Genomic DNA, 19,745 nt, shown 5'->3' with positions numbered 1-19,745 from the left:
AATTTAGTTCGAGTGTATAATTGAAATTTTTTAAAATAGGCACTATAAACAAATATTGCCATATATTAGCCACTCATTTTTGTATGCCTAAACAGCCACTTAATAGAAAATAAATCATTAATATGATTGGTTGAATCAAATTCTCATATATTTGGTTTATATTTGTATTTGGATACATTTTAAACTCGATGGTATTAAATTACATATATTTCTGAAAATGTACTATGAATGTTCTCCTTGCCTTCCCAAAGCTGTCTCTTTTTGCACTAATTCTCCTTTGCTTTGAAGGAATAAACCCAGAAATCACCTTATCAGCATTGTTTTCACTTTTAACCATTTCTAACTGAAAGAAGCCTATTGCTCTGAACAATCAACAATATCCCAAAATTTAAAGTACTTCCATTTAAGGCAGTCATTGATTTTTTAAATTGATATTTTTAAATATTGATGATATGCTAATAAATAATAGACTGTAAAACTGCTTTTCTCCACGAGTTCTTGTTGGGTGACTAAGTTATCCTCCAAGGTTAACTCCAAATTTAAGGAAAACTAGATTGAAAGCTGTAAGACAGACTGAAGAACAACTCGTAAACCTCCCGGGTGAGTAGGCAAGGGCGTCGCCCTTGCACGTATGTGTTGGGTATGTTACAGAAATAAGGAAGGGTTCAAAGTAGGTGTGATACACAGTAAACAGAGGGGCTTTTAGGATAGTTTCAAGAAATTTAAAAACATTCCAAACTAATGCCTGGGATAAGAACATATATAATAAAGCAGAAATTAAGCTTAAAAGAGTTGTAGATATTAGTTGTAGATAGTCTCATTTTATCCAGAACTCAAAATTAATTTTGTCTGCTTTCTAACAGATATGCCAAATTTGAAGATATAGACAATTGGATCTCTGTGAATTCTGCCACCTCTGAAATTAGACTTGTAAAAATTCCTGATTATGAATCCAGATATGTCCAAAATGGTACATACACTGCAAAGATTTTGGCTATGACAGAAGGTAAGTTATTAAATAGATATTTTTTCTTGGTTATATGCATTTAGATTTTATTTTCCAGCATCAGAGACCTTTGTTTTGATCTTGTAGGAAGGCCAAATGGGTAAACCGTCACATTTCTACTTATTTAGTGGATTAAAAGATATTACTTGATCTGAATATGAAAACATATCTAAGATAGAAAGCATCCTAATTTGGTTACTACCTTCTTACCAAATTGGCAAGAGAATTCAAACTATGTCCATTTGAGCAGTATAACCAGAATATACATTATCTTTTTCTTATTTTTAAGAATATCCTAGAAAAACCATCACTGGCACTATTATTATCATGGTTGAAGACATCAATGACAATTGTCCCACACTGGTCGACCCTGTGCAGATGGTCTGTGATGACGTGCAATATGTGAACGTGACCGCAGAGGACCTGGACGGACCCCAAAACAGCTGGCCTTTCAGTTTCTCTGTCATTGACAAACCAGCTGGAATGGCAGAAAGGTGGAAAATAGTAAGCCGAGAAAGTAAGCAAAATCACTGGACTGTATGTTTAAACATGAGAGAAATCTAAAATCCTTATAATACAGGCTTTTTTCTTTGCATGAATTATATTTCCAATACAATTGAGTTTATAAAATGAGGATCTGAACCTCAGGCATAATGTCTTTGATCTGCCTAATAATAAATACCCTATTTGGAGAGAGTGAAGGCGAATAGATATCTAATATCTTTAAGGTAACTGGGTATTCTCCAAATCGCTCTTGAAGTAGTTGTCTCATAAGCTGAGGAATACCTTGCCTTTCTAAGCACAGCAATCAGAGTAGGTGCCTTCTAAAACTCTTGATGTACGGTAACGATGATTCCATTAAAAATAACTCTTACCGAACATATACCACGTGCCAGGCACTCTGCTATCCCTTCATATGCATTATCTTGTTTACTTCTTACCCCATAACATTATTCCCTGATTACAGCTGAGGAAGCTTTGGCTTAACTAGAGTTAGATAGCTTGTTTGAAGTCACAAAGCTGGTAAGTGATGGACAAAACATGGAAAGGAGTCTGTCTGTCCCCTTGGCCCCCATGCCAAGAGGACGTGTGCATAGATCCGTATCTTGGGACATACCCCCTTATTGACGTGCTCTATTGGCTTCCTTCAAGGTGGTTTCAAATGTAGAAAAATCTATCCAGAAGACTCTTTTTGTCTTAAACAGGTAGTGCTCATTTCAGAAAAGTTTTAAATGTAATACCCCAATTTTTCTTAACTTTTAAGTTTATTGTTTTCTTAGGCTTAGCAAATTTTACAGTCATTTTAAGAGGCTTTGAATCATGTTTGGTCCAATTTACAAATTAAACACCTTTAACATTTCAATATATTTATAAATTTAGTATATTTGGCATCCTTTTTATGTATTTCAATGATCTGAATGAACAAATAAAACTTTCTTGTGATTCCTATACTCTAAAGTTCCAGTAAATTTAACTTATAAATACATCAAACCTGAAATCCTCTTCAATGGTCCAATACTGAACAAACCAGTGATATTTCAACCTAAAACCATAAATCTAAATTAGTAACATAATTACACATTTTAAATTGGAGTTACAAAGCTGTCACGTTAATAGGGCTAATTGTCCTTAAAATATTACAAGTGTATAAATATAATAGCAAATGCAAATAATTTCTTTACAATGCAAAAATATTAAAACTAAGTCTTTAGTTTGTTTAAATATTCCTATACTTAATTCTGAATCTTCTTAGGGTTTATGTACTCACTTGCAAAAGATAGTTATATTGTTGGTTAACGCAAGTGGTCTCCCCAGTAAGGGTGACAATCACCATCTTGATTAATTGAGGTTACTTAAGATCAAGTTTTCAACTAGCATGAGCCCTGGGATGCAGACATCCAGATGATTCTTCTTATGGTAATTAAGTCACAGGCCTCAAGACTCATGACAGGGTTGGTCCCCTGGCTCACATTATCTCATTTTGTACTCACAGCAGTCTGGGACTCCCACCTAGGCTGACTGCTTGATTGGAGTTTGCCTTTCTTTGACTAAGATAGTAAATGTGTTTTGCATTGAACTTGCTGAGATTCCAAGACTTAACTTATTTTTATCTAAGAAACGTGATGTTTAGGAAATGCCAGGCATCGGTCTAAGCACTTTACTAATATTAACAACCCTAGAAGTTTGGCATTACCGTCATCAACATTTTACAGATGAGGAAACAAAGGTGCAGAAAGTTTAACTAACATTCTCAAAGTTACAGCTAGTTGAAGAGCTGGAATTAGTATTTGAACCCAAGCACTCTAGCTGTGGAGTCTCTACTCACTACCTTTATGCTCTGTTGCCTTTCCAGGTACACAATGGATTTTCTGTCTAAAGATAAAGATGTTTGAATTTGATGGGCTCTTGAATTTTTTCCTAGCCTTAGAAACATAAAACTCCTTAGGATACACATACATGTTAGAGTGTTATAACAAGAAGTCACTGAGCTTATACTGTATATATCTGGACAATTGAGAGAGATAGGGTTCTGTAACCCAGGCTTTTTCCTCCTTGGCTGTATAATGAGATGATCGACCAACTATCATGATAATAAATAGCTCCTAACTGTTTTATTTATTTGGGAAATGTTTTAAGTACAGAAAATTACAGAGACTTAATAAGGCAGATACCTTTGTACCTCCCACCTAGAATTAAAAGAATATTAACAATTTGTCGCATTTGAGTCAGGCCTTTTTTTTTAACGATCACTGACAAAGTAGAAGTCCCCTTTGTGCCCTTCCTCCCCTTTCCATCTTTCCCCTCAGAGCCAATCATGAATTTAGTTATATTCTTCCAGGCCATGTTTTCCTATACTTCTTTTAATAAGCTCATATTCCTTAAATGAATGACTAGATGCTTTCCTCAGTTCTCCAGAGCTTTGGGGATGATTTAATAAGTATAGTTCTAGCTTTGGAGATCAAATTCCATAAAATATGGACCTTAAAATAAGAAGAGGATGTCTCTTACTTCCAAAAATAAGTAAATAAAACAAAAAAACCTCCCAAACACCTCATTTGTTATCTTTGTATTCATCCATCTTTGCCTTGCAAGTAAATTATTTTTTAATAAATGTTATACATATATTAGAAAAAGTTTTAAGCTATTCTAACTGATCGTTATTTTTACTCATGGGAAAACTGGTCATTATTTTTATTCATGTTGAAAGAAAATTTCTTAAATAACCACCAGTCACATTTTTTAAAAAATAAGATAAAAGGTCATTTGAACAACACTTTCTGTGTAATATTCTTGCCAAAAATGTGTAGCCTGAATCCAATCATGAGGAAACAGTCAGACAAATTCAAACTGTGGAAAATCCTTTAAAATAAGTGGACTTCAAAAAGGTCAAAGTCTTGAAAGGCCAAAAGGAAGTTAGGACTGTTATAGATTATTAATAGAGACTAAGGTGACAGCTAAATGCAGGGCATAATCTTTGATTGGATCCAGGATCATAAAAAAACAAAAAACAAAAGCCAGAGAGAGTAAGAGCGAGAACTGTAAAGGGCATTTTTACAACAGTTGAAAAGTTTGAATATGGGTTATATATTAAATATATTATTATATCAAGAATGAATTTCTTGAGAGGGTTAATATCCTTTGGTCTTAGAAGATTTATGCTGAAGAACGTCATGAGATCTGCAACTTACCTTGAAATAGTTCAGGGGGAAAAAAGTGTGCATGTAGAAAGTATTGTTGTAAAATGTAAACAATTTATGAAGGGTTTATCAATATTCATTGTAATAGTCTTTCAGGTTTTCATATATACAGTGAAATTTGAAAAATTTCAAATATACAATGTTGGGAACAAAAAGGATGGGACTGGATGAAACAAGATTGGCCCATTGTTGAAAATTATTAAAGCTGGTGATGGGTACCATGGGAGTTAATTATGCTCTTTCCTGGATTACATCTGTTTGAAAATTGCCTTAATAAAGTTCTTTTAAGAAATAGTAAAATATGGGGACTTCCCTGTTGGCCCAGTGAGTAAGACTCCGCACTCCCAATGCAGGGGGCCAGGGTTCAATCCCTAGCCCGGGAACTAGATCCCACATGCCGCAACTAAGAGCCCTCATGCCGCAACGAAAATCCTGGTGCTGCAACTAAGACCCAGCACAGCTAAAATAAATAAATAAATACATATTAAAAAAAAGAAATAGTAAAATAAGGGTCATTCGATGGAAATGTCATTTAACTTTCCACTTGTTTGTCACTGTATCCCAGTAATGGAAGAGTTCCTAGCATCTGGTAATCCACACAAATTTGTTAACATTAGTCATCATAAAAGGAAGGTATGTCCAGATCTGATCCTTTGCTATTCACCTGCATATGTGGACTAGTTTCATCAAGCACACAGTGTAAATTCAATAGAGAAGTTATGAAATAATAAAGCTTCTAACTGGAGCTAACAATGATTAGCTATTAAAGAATGTTTCTGTAGACTCACAGATGTAGAGAACAAACTAGTGGTTACCACTGGGGAGAAGGAAGTGGGGAGGAACAAGATAGGGGTAGGGGATTAAGAGGTACAATAAATAAGCTACAAGGATATATTGTACACCACAGGGAATATAGCCAATATTTTATAATAACTATAAATGGAGTATAACCTTTAAAACTTGTGAATCACTGTGTTGTACACCTAAAACTTATATAATATAATCAACTATACCTCAATAAATTTTTTTTTAAATTAATTAATTAATTTATTTTTGGCTGTGTGGGGTCTTTGTTGCTGCGCAAGGGCTTTCTCTAGTTGCGGTGAGTGGGTCTACTCTTCGTTGCGGTGCGTGGGCTTCTCATTGCGGTGGCTTCTCTTGTTTCGGAGCACAGGCTCTAGCCATGCGGGCTTCAGTAGTGGTGGCAAGAGGGCTCATTAGTTACGGCTCATGGACTCTAGAGCGCAGGCTCAGTAGTTGCGGCGCATGGGCTTAGTTGATCCGTGGCATGTGGGATCTTCCCAGACCAGGGCTCAAACCCATGTCCCCTGCACTGGCAGGCAGACTACAATGAGGTGTCACCTCACACCAGTTAGAATGGGCATCATCAGAAAATCTACAAACAACAAATGCTGGAGAGGGTGTGGAGAAAAGGGAACCCTCCTGCACTGTTGGTGGGAAAATAAATTGATACAGCCACTATGGAGAACACTATGGAGGTTCCTTAAAAACTGCGCCACCAGGGAAGTCCCTATATCTCAATAAATTTTAAAAAAGAATGTTTCTGTAATTTAATCTTGCCCTTCCTTGGTAATCACTCATTTTTATTTCCTTTTTTACATTGTCCTTGCAGGTACCAGCGTGCTACTGCAACAAAAGGAACCAACGCTTGGGAGGAGTGACATTCGCTTGCTGATTGCAGATAGTAAAGGCTTCAGCTGCCCTGAAAAGCAGATCCTTAAACTCACAGTCTGCAAGTGTGTGGAAGGCGGTAGCTGTGTAGAAATGTGGTATGACTCCTCCGTTGGCCTCGGGCCTGCAGCAATCGCGCTTATAATGTTTGCCCTTCTGCTCTTGCTGCGTAAGTATTTCAAAAGCTACACTTCAGCTCTTTTAGTAATGTTAGTATTTTAAAAGCTACACTTTAGCTCTTTTAGTAACGTTAGTGCCTTTTTAGGGTTTTTTTTTTTTTTTAGTATTTTGTTACTATGGTAGTCATTGATTTCTTTTGTTTTTCTATAATCACACTAGAATGCTATTGAGGGTGAGTAGGGAAGCAAGGATTGATCATTGATAAATTCACCAAAAGTTATTGAAGTGCTCTTCAGAATTTTGTTTTATAAGAATGTATCATCTCCTGATTTAAATAACCAAGGTTATTGTACATGCTCTTCAACAACCTTTTAACCTAAACCTTTTTGGTGTCTCCATTTTGATAAGCTCTGAGTGAGAGTGATGTCGTCTGTTCTTCCATACCCAGTGCCACGAACAGCACCTTGTGCATAGAAAGCTGTCAGAAAAGATTTGTTGCGTGCATTTAGATTATGGTTACAAGGTTATTTTACAAACTCATCTTTTTCCCATCCATCCTTGCTTTTCACATTCATCTTGTCAGAGCTCCACCTCCCCAGACCCTCTGCTTGGCTTGCCCCTTCACCTGCACCAACAGGAGCCAGACCCTCTGAGCTCTTGTATGTTTCCCAACAGTGACAACCAGCCCTGCCCTCCCTGCATGCCCTCCAACGACCTTGGGTTTCCTTTCACTGAAGAACAGAAGACTGCAGCCTGGGGTCGTGTGGAACGAGTCCACTTGACCACTGCTCATGGGCAGAGAACCGCCTCCAAGGCAGCCTCAGTTATTACAGTGTCAGAAGATGAGCTTGTCAAAGCCATTAGTAGATGTTCAATTGAATGCACAGCACTCAACAGTTTATAGTGCACTTTTATACCATCATCTCCATTTAATGGGTAAAAATACAGACATGGTGGTAAATGACTTGTCTCAGCTTGCCAAGTTTATAGGTGGGCAGGACTACATCTTTTACCTGGAGATTCCTTGCATTGCCTTCTCACCTCAGATTTCCCAGCACCTAACATGGTGCCTCGCACATGGCAGACACTTGATAAACATTTGTTGAATTACCCCTGGCTGATTTCAGTCTTTTCATTACGCATAGTAACTATCGTGACTATTACATAAAAAGGATCCTAGGGAGTAGTCAGCTCTTCCTTGGAAGCTGCCACATGGGAGCGTCAATAAAAGCCAATTTGGGGTGGGCTGCTTGCAGATGTGGTTAATTCTTTACTCTGTTGATCAAGGGGCCAGCATTGGCCTTTACTTCCTCCTGGAGGTAGAATAAAATTGAAGGAGGGAGCTCTTAAATTTTATTAACTTCTAGATGAAATGTTATATATATTCTAAGGGTTTTTAATGTGGAATCATTTTAGAAAATAGTACTTAGGTAATTCAGAGGTTAACTGGAACCTCAGTGAGTCATGCCTTCTGCCAAATTCTACTCTAGGGTAAAGTGGTGCAGTATTATAGAAGTTCTAATGTTCTAGAATATTTGAATATACTAAAGCTTTTCTACCCTTAGGGACTTCTGATTTCTTTTTTAACACATATATATATTTTAGATGGTGAATTTTCTCATATTAAAAATTAAAGTGGTTTAAAAAAAAACCAAAAATTTAAGCCTTTGAGTTGGTTTTGATGATTTGGATAGTATCAAATCCAGTCTCGGTGTTCCACTTGTTGACCACAGTCTTTGTGATGGCCGAGAACCCTGAATCCGTAAGACTCCCTCATCCTGCCTTTAGGCTTAGGTATAACTCACCCGAAACAGGCTTGGTGACGTTAGATCAGGTGAAGACAAGAAAAACAGAAAAATAGGGCTGTAAATAAGTGAAGACTGAACTCAGGAAGAGATACGCAAATTCCAAAATTATGCAACATAAATTTGAAAATCTGTCGAGACTCACCCTCTCTGTGCTCAATTTTGTTTCTGTCCAGTTGTACCACTTCTACTACTGATGTGCCACTGTGGGAAGGGTGCCAAACACTTTACCCCCATCCCTGGTACCATAGAGATGCTGCATCCTTGGAACAACGAAGGGGCACCACCGGAAGACAAGGTCAGATAATCAGATGTCAACAGAACAGGTCTTCTTTTCTGCTTTAAAGGGGCCTTGGGAAGTGTTTCTAACACCTTAGGTCATGAGAGAGTAAAGTGATTACTACAGATTTCATTCACACGCCTTCGTTAAACACAGGGCTCGAATGACAACTTACTTTGTATTTGTTGCCAGGACAGAGTTGAGGTGGTTTTGCTCTACCCCGACAGGTCCTAAGTTACAGAGAATGTAGAAGAAGCATCGGGTAGTGACACCGAGAATGTAGAAAAAAGGTTAAAGAGAGGAAGAGTGTGTAGGGATTTAGGTAGAAATGTTTGTCCCGATATTAAATGGTTGTCTTCCACAGCCAGGTGCTTCTCCATTTCCATTCCACGCGATGCATAGGGCCGGCAGAGGGGCACCCACAACCCCCATGACAGTTGTAAAATGTTGCAAAATCCCCTCCCCTACCTACTTAATAGCCATCTCCCATCATCTCTCTATTGCATCTTCACCCGGGGGTCTCTTCATCATCATCTGCCATAAGCATCCTGCCTAATAAGATATGATTTAGTATCAAGTGTCAGAGAACTCAGAATAACAGAGGCTTAAATATAAACATGGGCCGTCTGGGACCAATGTGATGATTCCTCCATGGCATGGCCCCAGGCTCCTCCTCTCTCCTGTTCCTCCATGGAGGAGTTCACTCTCCTGCTGGCCCCACCCTCCAGACACCAGCTACCATCCCACATTCCAGCCTGCAGATGGAAGAAAAATGAGGAACCACTTTTTAAGAACACGTCCCAGAAGTTGCATGCACCATTTCCACTTGAAATCCCATTAGCCGGAACTTAGTCTAGCAGCAACGGAGGCTGGGAAAGGTAATCTTTATTTGGGGCAGCCATGTGTCCAGAATATAAAACAAAATAAGTGTTGTAGAACCGTAGAAGAAGGCATCAAACTCTAGAGGAAAGTGGAAATGCCACTGGTGCCAGTAGAGTGAATGGGCTGAGACCATACTTTAAAGTTTTTTGTTTTCTCCTTGGATTAAAATCAGCTAACAAAACCAGAAGGTAGAGCGGAGATCTTCAGAAGACTCAAACAGCAGTCATTCAAGCAAAGTTTTCCTAATTGGCCTCTGCGGAAATATCTTATTCCCTGCATACGCTCACTTAGCTCAGGTCCTTCTACCAAGCGTACTGACCGTCCGGGACTCGGCTGTGTTTGCTCTCACAGGCAGTGGTGCCTCTTCTAGGGGCAGACCACAGAGACAGTGCAGCTGTAGGCGGTGGGACAGGAGCTGTGACAACCAAGGATGCTACCGTGAAAGGAAGCAGCTCCGCTCCCTTTATCAAAGGGCAGCATGAGATGTCCGAGGTGGACGGCCGATGGGAAGAATACAGAAGCCTCGTCTCAGGGGGGGCCACCCAGGTCACAGGGACAACAGGAGCCTTGATGACCACGGAAACCCTTAGGACCACGAGAGCCGCAGCGGCTTCTAGAGAAGTGGCCGGAGCTCGAGCAGCTGCGGTGGCAGTGAACGAGGAATTCTTAAGAAGTTATTTCACTGAAGTAAGTGTTGGGTTTTATGTATTGGCGGGGAAAAGGGGGGGACATTTCTATGTGAACGTGATGTTATTAGGGTAATCATTTTCTTGGATCTAAATGGGACATTGTTCCTTTCGTTAAGAGAAGGCTTACAGGCAATGAGAAAGGAGAGGTGTGACCCACTGGGTCAGTCAGTCAGCTCAGTTATGTGGTGACAACAAATGACCCCACGATCTTGCTTCTCGCCAGGGCATATTTCCCACATTCATGCTTTTGCCCCTCGATGCAGCTCTGCTCTGCTCCATGTGGTCCGCATTCCAAGATGTATGCTGAGAGCACAGCTTGTGCCCAGGAAGCTGGCATCCTTGGGGCGCAGGGAACAGAGCAATGCCAAACCTGGCAATGACCCCCAAAGCCACTGCCTTTTCCCACTCACATTTCATTGGCCAAAGCGAGTCACATGACCAGGCTGATGTCAGTGGGTCAGAAAGTGCTGCCCCTTTGCAGGAGCGGACTTGATAGAGATGCGCCGGGTAGGGTGGGAGGGGAGAGACTATATGACCTAAAAAACACCATCTGTTATGTCCGTTTAAGTGTTTTCTTTTGAAGGCAAGTACTTGGTTCACTATTGAGGTGGTTCATAAAAAATTAGAAGGAAAGTTGCAGGAAAGATGATGGGATGCAGTCAGAAAGCTCATGTCTGGGATTAGGAATTAGAAGCTTCTCTTGAGAACCAGGTCATGCCTGGGAATGGGATGGGCAGAGTCAGATTGCTAGGGGTCTGAAGGACCCTTGAGAGGAGTGAAGGGATGGGCTTCCATAGAGGCCAGTTTATTTCTGTCCCCTCCCTTCTGCATGGCTGCAAATTACCTGAGTGCTTTCCCACTTTCTGTTCCCTCCCATCCTCCCTTCTTTCATACCATCTGCCTGCCCCCAGGTAGACGGGGAAATGGTGATTTGGTCAGTGTCAAGGAAGAGCACTTCTCGTCCATTTCCTATCTCACTGCCAGGCTCCACTCTGGTGCCCTGTTTTATTTCAGTATCTTTTTCCCTCTCTGCTCTAATCATGCATGAACCAGTCTTGATTATGTATGTGTGCTCAGCTTTTAATTTGGAAATCATTTCAAACTCATCAGAAAATTTGCAAGAATAATAGAAAGTTTGAACTCCTATATACTCTTTACCTGGATTACCCAAATATTAACATTTTGCCACATTTGCTTTTTGCCTTTTCTCCCTCCCTCCCTCGTCCTTCTGTCACTCTCCTCTCTCTCTCTCTCACAGACACACCCACACACCCACATACACGTCCTCTTACATTACCACAGTACAGAGATTGAACAGTGACACATTGCGTATTTCAGTTTAGCCAGTTATCCCAATAATGTCTTTTATAGCTGCTGTTTTTCCCGTCTAGGGCCCTGCTTTCCATTTAGTTGTCATGACACTTCTGTCTCCTTTAACCTGAAACAGTGCCCTCTGCCTTTCTCATCTTTCATGATATATTTTTTTAAGAATACAGGCCAGTCCTGTTGTAGGATGTCCTTCAATTTGTGTTTCTCTGGTGTTTCTTGTCTAACTACAAGACCGAGGTTAAACATTTTGAGCAGGAATCTAGAGTCTTGTTCTTAAAGGAAGTGCGTCACTCATTATATGCCTGTTTTTCTTTCCGTTTTAGAAAGCTGCCTCTTATACCGAGGAAGATGACATTCACGCAGCCAAAGATTGCCTTCTGGTTTACTCTCAGGAAGAAACTGACTCTCTCCAGGGTTCCATTGGCTGTTGCAGTTTTATTGAAGGAGAGCTAGATGACAGCTTCTTAGATGACTTAGGATTGAAATTCAAGACACTCGCTGAAGTTTGCTTGGGTCAAAATATAGAGATGGATATGGAAATCGAGCAGAGGCCAAAACCTGTGAGAGAAACAGACATGAAGGCAGCTTCACATTCATTCTATGAGCAAACCAGGGTTAATTCCGAGAATACTTATCCCTCTGGTAGCAGCTTTCAAGTTCCAAAACCTTTGCGTGAAGCAAACACAGAGAAAGTCACTCAGGAAATAGTCACTGAAAAATCCGTGTCTTCTAGGCAGGCTCAAAAGGTAGCTGCACCACTTTCAGATCCATTGGCTTCTGGTAACGTGATAGTGACAGAAACTTCCTATGCCACGGGCTCCACGGTGCCACTGAGCAGTGTGGTCCTGGACCCCAGACGGTCCGAAGGCCTGATGGTGACGGAGCGGGTCTATGCCCCAGCGGCCCCCTTGGGAGAGCAGCAGTATGCTAGTGAGGGTAGCATCGTGGTTACTGAGAGAGTCATCCAGCCTCACGGGGGCTCACCCGGCCCCCTGGAGGGCACCCCGCACTTGCCCGATGCGCACTATGTTATGGTGCGGGAAAGAGAGCGCTTCCTCGCCCCCAGCTCCAGTGTGCAGCCCCCTCTGGCCGCGCACAGTGTAGCCGTAGGACAGAACGTGACAGTGACGGAAAGAGTGCTGACACCAGCTTCCACTCTGCAATCTAATTACCAGATTCCTGCTGAAACCTCTGTAATGGCCAAAAAGACTGTGGTTTCTGGAGCTGGAGTCCCGGGCCCTCTGCCAGACTCGGGCTTCGAGGAGTCTAGTCATTCTAATTATACGATAACCACATCTTCCACCAGGGTCTCCAAGCCTAGCACAGTCCAGCAGTCCTTCTCCTAACCACACACTGCCCCAGAGTTTAGCTAGCAGTGACTCATTTCATGTTTTCAAAGGACCTGGCTTTTCATGAGCCTTACAGATGTAAGAGGCACATATACCTTGGGCTGCAAATTTTTCTCAGTCACTAATATGCAGAGAGCCTCACTGTCTTAGCTTCTAGGAGTGCGATTCAGAAATGCCCCAGGGCTTACTGAGGGGGCACGATGATGATGCTGTGACTTAGGTGCCTTTGAGTGACTTACGGCCGAACAATACTCACAGTACTCACAGTACTCACAGTACTCACAAAGCAAGTTAAGTAGAGAGTAAATCTGGTTTCTAAGAATTTTATCAAATTAACAAAATGTCCAGTTCATGAGCCATCCGATAGAGCCCCCCGTGAAACTGAGTGGGCCTCTTTGCCTACCACGTTAACATTTAACATTGCTGTTCTGTATTCCATACGTTCCTGCACCTAGAAGATTATCAACAACTTACTTATCCAAAGATACATGCACAGTTTGAGTGACCCGTTTGGCTTGTTTGATTTCCTTAAAACTAGAGGCCCTTCAATCCACGTAAGGTTAATTGAATTTTGGAACACTGACACGGTAAGAACACACATTGTGTGTTTCTGTGCACGTAACTGTGTGTGTGTGTGTGTGTGTGTGCATTGGACTCTGAGTATGTGTGTGTGCGTGTGTTGTATGACCTCAAAAATAGCATTATACCTTCCCTTTGTCACTCAATAATCATGAAAATATTAAATACTTCAAATTCAGTAGAATAATTCAGGGCGAAATTCATAAATATAAAATCACTTTATTTTTTATAGGAATAATATTAAAAAACTCAGGATACATTATCTTCTAATTTAGTACATCTAAATTAACTATATACACGGTGGTAAGAACCCTTTTCACTGCTATAAATCCTCAGTGCCTACCATGGGTGCCAAATCAATATTTGTAGAATTAAACTGAATTTTAGAAGCTACTCTCTTTTATCTATACTTGCAAAAAATACTGAAAGACCCTATAATTTCTATAATTATGAGTTTGAAATTATGATTTATTCCATATCTCAAAGTCATTGACTAGCTGGTCATGACTTACTACATGGAATATTAAATATTGTATAGCTGACCTGAATTTGTACATCATGCCTTTCTTTCTGAAAAGTGATTTGGGTGTTTTGGCCAAATAAATAGAGTATTTTTATTGCTCCCTGAAGAAATGATCCACTTCAGGTTTCAAAGTATAAGTGCATATCAGTAATCAATTATATAAATATCCTCCACAACAAAATAATTTCCATAAATTTTAAAGGCTGTGATTTCATGAATTTTTAATATATTTACTAGGAAAATGAATCTCTAAAAATTCATTTTGTGGCACACTTCTAAAAATGTGTTATGCAAAAGGTTTATACTTTTTTACTCCCACTGATGTGTATGAATAAAAGGCAAATATTTTTAGACACCATAAGCCTGTGGCCAAAATGAAGGTCACTGTTCCATGCTATAAATTTTTTATTCTCTACGTACTAATTGTTTTTGCTTTTTTTTTTCATTATAGACTTAGTAGTTATTTTTTGCCAAGTCTGCAACAAGAATATCACTACTATGTGAAAATGTGAATGTGATCTATGTACTCCAAACAAAACTTGGTCTTAAATTTCCTCCTCAGACAGGCTTAAAAAACCTAACATGTCTCCTATATATAAAGTCACCACATTTTCTAAATGATTTTCTTTGTTCCTGAAAGGGTGATTTGTATCAGTTTTTACATTTGTCCTCCAGGAGAAATGTTGTATTTGTATGTGTATCATCAAAATATTTAAATAAAAAGGCGACCTTCTCTGCAGCCCTTGGCCCATATCTTCTTATTGCCCCCATCTTCTTACTGCCCCTATCTTCCTTTTTTTTTTTTTCTTGTTAAATAAGGTCTATTTTTTTTTGAATTTTTGAATTTTATTTTATTTATTATTTTATACAGCAGGTTCTTATTAGTCATCCATTTTATACACATCAGTGTATACATGTCAATCCCAATCTCCCAGTTCATCCCACCACTACCACCACCCCCCTGCTGCTTTCCCCCCTCAGTGTCCATACTTTTGTTCTCTACATCTGTGTCTCAATTTCTGCCCTGCAAACCGGTTCATCTGTACCATTTTTCCAGGTTCCACATATATGTGTTAACATACGATATTTGTTTTTCTCTTTCTGACTTACTGCACTCTGTATGACAGTCTCTAGATCCATCCATGTCTCTACAAATGACCCAATTTCGTTCCTTTTTATGGCTGAGTAATAGTCCATTGTATATATGTACCACATCTTGTTTCTCCATTTGTCTGTCGATGGGCATTTAGGTTGCTTCCGTGACCTGGCTATTGTAGTGCTGCAATGAACATTGGGGTGCATGTGTCTTTTTGAATTATGGTTTTCTCTGGGTATATGCCCAGTAGTGGGATTGCTGGATCATATGGTAATTCTAGTTTTAGTTTTTAAAGGAACCTCCATACTGTTCTCCATAGTGGTTGTATCAATTTACATTCCCACCAGCAGTGCAAGAGGGTTCCCTTTTCTCCACACCCTCTGCAGCATTTGTTGTTTGTAGATTTTCTGATGATGCCCATTCTAACTAGGGTAAGGTGACACCTCATTGTAGTTTTGACTTGCATTTCTCTAGTAATTAGTGATATTGAGCAGCTTTTCATATGCTTCTTGGCCATCTGTATGTCTTTGGAGAAATATCTATTTAGGTCTTCTTCCCATTTTTTGATTGGGTTGTTTCTTTTTTTAATGTTGAGCTGCATGAGCTGTTTATATATTTTGGAGATTAATTCTTTGTCCGTTGATTCGTTTGCAAACATTTTCTCCCATTCTGAGGGTTGTCTTTTCATCTTGTTTATGGTTTCCTATTCTGTGCAAAAGCTTTTAAGTTTCATTAGGTCCCATTTGTTTATTTTTGTTTTTATTTCCATTACTCTAGGAGGCGAATCAGAAAAGATCTTGCTGTGATTTATGTCAAAGAGTGTTCTGCCTATGTTTTCCTCTAAGAGTTTTATAGTGTCCGGTCTTACATTTAGGTCTCTAATCCATTTTGGGTTTATTTTTGTGTATGGTGTTAGGGAGTGTTCTAATTTCATTCTTTTACATGTAGCTGTCCAGTTTTCCCAGCACCATTAATTGAAGAGACTGTCTTTTCTCTATTGTATATCCTTGCCTCCTTTGTCATAGATTAGTTGACCATAGGTGCATGGGTTTATCTCTGGGTTTTCTATCTTTTTCCATTGATCTATATTTCTGTTTTTGTGCCAGTACCATATTATCTTGATTACTGTAGCTTTGTAGTATAGTCTGAAGTCAGGGAGTCTGATTCCTCCAGCTCCGTTTTTTTCCCTCAAGACTGCTTTGGCTATTCGGGGTCTTTTGTGTCTCCATACAAATTTTAAGATTTTTTGCTCTAGTTCTGTAAAAAATGCCATTGGTAATTTGGTAGGGATTGCATTGAATCTGTAGGTTGCTTTGGGTAGTATAGTCATTTTCACAATATTGATTCTTCCAATCCAAGAACATGGTATATCTCTCAATCTGTTGGTATCATCTTTAATTTCTTTCATCAGTGTCTTATAGTTTTCTGCATACAGGTCTTTTGTCTCCACAGGTAAGTTTATTCCTAGGTATTTTATTCTTTTTGTTACAATGGTAAATGGGAGTGTTTCCTTAATTTCTCTTTCAGATTTTTCATCATTAGTATATAGGAATGCAAGAGATTTCTGGGCATTAATTTTGTATCCTGCAACTTTACGAAATTTATTGATTAGCTCTAGTAGTTTTCTGGTGGCATCTTTAGGATTCTCTATGTATAGTATCATGTGATCTGCAGACAGTGACAGTTTTACTTCTTCTTTTCCAATTTGGATTCCTTTTATTTCTTTTTCTTCTCTGGTTGCTGTGGCTAAAACGTCCAAAACTATGTTGAATAATAGTGGTGAGAGTGGGCAACCTTGTCTTGTTCCTGATCTTAGAGGAAATGCTTTCAGTTTTTCACCATTGAGAATGATGTTTACTGTGGGTTTGTCATATATGGCCTTTATTATGTTGAGGTAGGTTCCCTCTATGCCCACTTTCTGGAGAGTTTTTATCATAAATGGGTGTTGAATTTTGTCAAAAGTTTTTTCTGCATCTATTGAGATGATCGTATGGTTTTAATTCTTCAATTATTTAATATGGTGTATCACATTGATTGATTTGCATATATTGAAGAATCCTTGCATCTCTGGGATAAATCCCACTTGTCATGGTGTATGATCCTTTTAACGTGTTGTTGGATTCTGTTTGCTAGTATTTTGTTGAGGATTTTGACATCTATATTCATCAGTGATATTGGTCTGTAATTTTCTTTTTTTGTAGTATCTTTGTCTGGTTTTGGTATCAGGGTGATGGTGGCCTAAAAGAATGAGTTTGGGAGTGTTCCTTCCTCTGCAATTTTTTGGAAGAGTTTGAGAAGAATGAGTGTTAACTCTTCTCTAAATGTTTGATAGAATTCACCTGTGAAGCCATCTGGTCCTGGACTTTTGTTTGTTGGAAGATTTTTAATCACAGTTTCAATTTCATTACTTGTAATTGCTCTGTTCATATTTTCTATTTCTTCCTGGTTCAGTCTTGGAAGGTTATACCTTTCTAAGAACTTGTCCATTTCTTCCAGGTTGTCCATTTTATTGGCATAGAGTTGATTGTAGTAGTCTCTTAGGATGCTTTGTATTTCTGCGGTGTCTGTTGTAAATTCTTTTTCATTTCTAATTTTATTGATTTGAGTCCTCTCCCTCTTTTTCTTGATGAGTCTGGCTAATGATTTATCAATTTTGTTTATCTTCTCAAAGAACCAGCTATTAGTTTTATTGATCTTTGCTATTGTTTTCTTTGTTTCTATTTCATTTATTTCTGATCTGATCTTTATGATTTCTTTCCTTCTGCTGTTTGGGTTTTGTTTGTTCTTTCTCTAGTTCCTTTAGGTGTAAGGTTAGATTGTTTATTTGAGATTTTTCTTGCTTCTTGAGGTAGGCTTGTATAGCTATAAACTTCCCTCTTAGAACTGCTTTTGCTGCATCCCATAGGTTTTGGATCATCGTGTTTTCATTGTCATTTGTATCCAGGTATTTTTTGATTTCCTCTTTGATTTCTTCAGTGATCTCTTGGTTATTTAGTAATGTATTGTTTAGCCTCCATGTGTTTGTGTTTTTTAAGTTTTTTTCCCTGTAATTGATTTCTAATCTCATAGCGCTGCGGTCAGAAAAGAAGCTTGATATGATTTCAATTACCTTCAATTTACTGAGGCTTGATTTGTGGCCCGTGATGTGATCTATCCTGGAGAATGTTCCATGCGCACTTGAGAAGAAAGTGTAATCTGCTGTTTTGGGATGGAATATCCTATAAATATCAATTAAATCTATCTGGTCTATTGTGTCATTTAAAGCTTGTGTTTCCTTATTAATTTTCTGTTTGGAAGATCTGTCCATTGGTGTAAGTGAGGTGTTAAAGTCCCCCACTATTATTGTGTTACTGTCGATTTCCTCTTTTATAGCTGTTAGCATTTGCCTTATGTATTGAGGTGCTCCTATGCTGGGTGCATATATATTGGTAATTGTTATATCTTCTTCTTGGATTGACCCCTTGATCATTATGTAGTGTCCTTCCTTGTCTCTTGTAACATTCTTTATTTTAAAGTCCATTTTATCTGATGTGAGTATTGCTACTCCAGCTTTCTTTTGATTTCCATTTGCATGGAATATCTTTTTCCATCCCCTTACTTAAGCCTGTATCTTTTGGTTGGACCATTGAATCCGTTCACGTTTAAGGTAATTATCGATATGTATGTTCCTATGACCATTTTCTTAATTGTTTTGGGTTTGTTTTTGTAGGTCCTTTTCTTCTCTTGTGTTTCCCACTTAGAGAATTTCCTTTAGCATTTGTTGTACAGCTGGTTTGGTGGTGCTGAATTCTCTTAGCTTTTGCTTGTCAGTAAAGCTTTTGATTTCTCCATCGAATCTGAATGAGATCCTTGCCAGGTAGAGTCATCTTGGTTGTAGGTTCTTCCCTTTCATCACTTTAAGTATATCATGCCACTCCCTTCTGGCTTGTAGAGTTTCTGCTGAGAAATCAGCTGTTAATCTTATGGGAGTTCCCTTGTATGTTATTTGTCATTTTTCCCTTGCTGCTTTCAACAATTTTTCTTTGTCTTTAATTTTTGCCAGTTTGATTACTATGTGTCTCAGCGTGTTTCTCCTTGGGCTTATCCTGTATGGGACTCTCTGTGCTTCCTGGACTTGGGTGGCTATTTCCTTTCCCATGTTAGGGACGTTTTTGACTATAATCTCTTCAAATATTTTCTCTGGTCCTTTCTCTCTCTCTTCTCTTTCTGGGACCCCTATAATGCCAATGTTGTTGCATTTAATGTTGTCCCAGAGGTCTCTTAGGCTGTCTTCATTTCTTTTCCTTCTTTTTTCTTTATTCTGTTCTGCAGCAGTGAATTCTACCATTCTGCCTTCCAGGTCACTTATCCGTTCTTCTGCCTCAGTTATTCTGCTATTGATTCCTTCTAGTGTAGTTTTCATTTCAGTTATTGTATTGTTCATCTCTGTTTGTTTGTTCTTTAATTCTTCTAGGTCTTTGTTAAACATTTCTTGCATCTTCTCAATCTTTGCCTCCATTCTTTTTCTGAGGTCCTGGATCATCTTCACTATCATTATTCTGAATTCTTTTTTTGGAAGGTTGTCTATGTCCACTTCATTTCATTGTTTTTCTGGGGTTTTATCTTGTTCCTTCATCTGGTACATAGCCCTCTGCCTTTTCATCTTATCTGTCTTTCTGTGAATGTGGTTTTGTTCCACAGGCTGCAGGACTGTAGTT

At 38.9% G+C, this 19,745-nt stretch overlaps 1 protein-coding gene across 1 annotated transcript in view; it reads left to right on the top strand.

Annotated features, from left to right (window-relative positions):
- Positions 1–14,691, top strand: part of DSG2 (desmoglein 2) — a 48,288-nt gene extending 33,597 nt beyond the window's left edge. The window contains exons 10-15 of the mRNA XM_057527284.1: positions 864–1,006; positions 1,296–1,523; positions 6,338–6,565; positions 8,498–8,619; positions 9,835–10,170; positions 11,825–14,691. Of these exons, the coding sequence (XP_057383267.1) occupies positions 864–1,006; positions 1,296–1,523; positions 6,338–6,565; positions 8,498–8,619; positions 9,835–10,170; positions 11,825–12,847 (2,080 nt within the window). The 3' untranslated portion in view covers positions 12,848–14,691. The remainder of the gene's footprint in view (positions 1–863; positions 1,007–1,295; positions 1,524–6,337; positions 6,566–8,497; positions 8,620–9,834; positions 10,171–11,824) is intronic.
- The last annotated feature ends 5,054 nt before the right edge of the window (positions 14,692–19,745 follow it).

The sequence above is a fragment of the Balaenoptera acutorostrata genome, chromosome 13, assembly GCF_949987535.1.
Source record: "Balaenoptera acutorostrata chromosome 13, mBalAcu1.1, whole genome shotgun sequence".
In the NCBI taxonomy this organism is placed as follows: Eukaryota; Metazoa; Chordata; class Mammalia; order Artiodactyla; family Balaenopteridae; genus Balaenoptera; species Balaenoptera acutorostrata.
This window is presented reverse-complemented; position numbering and strand designations above follow the sequence as displayed.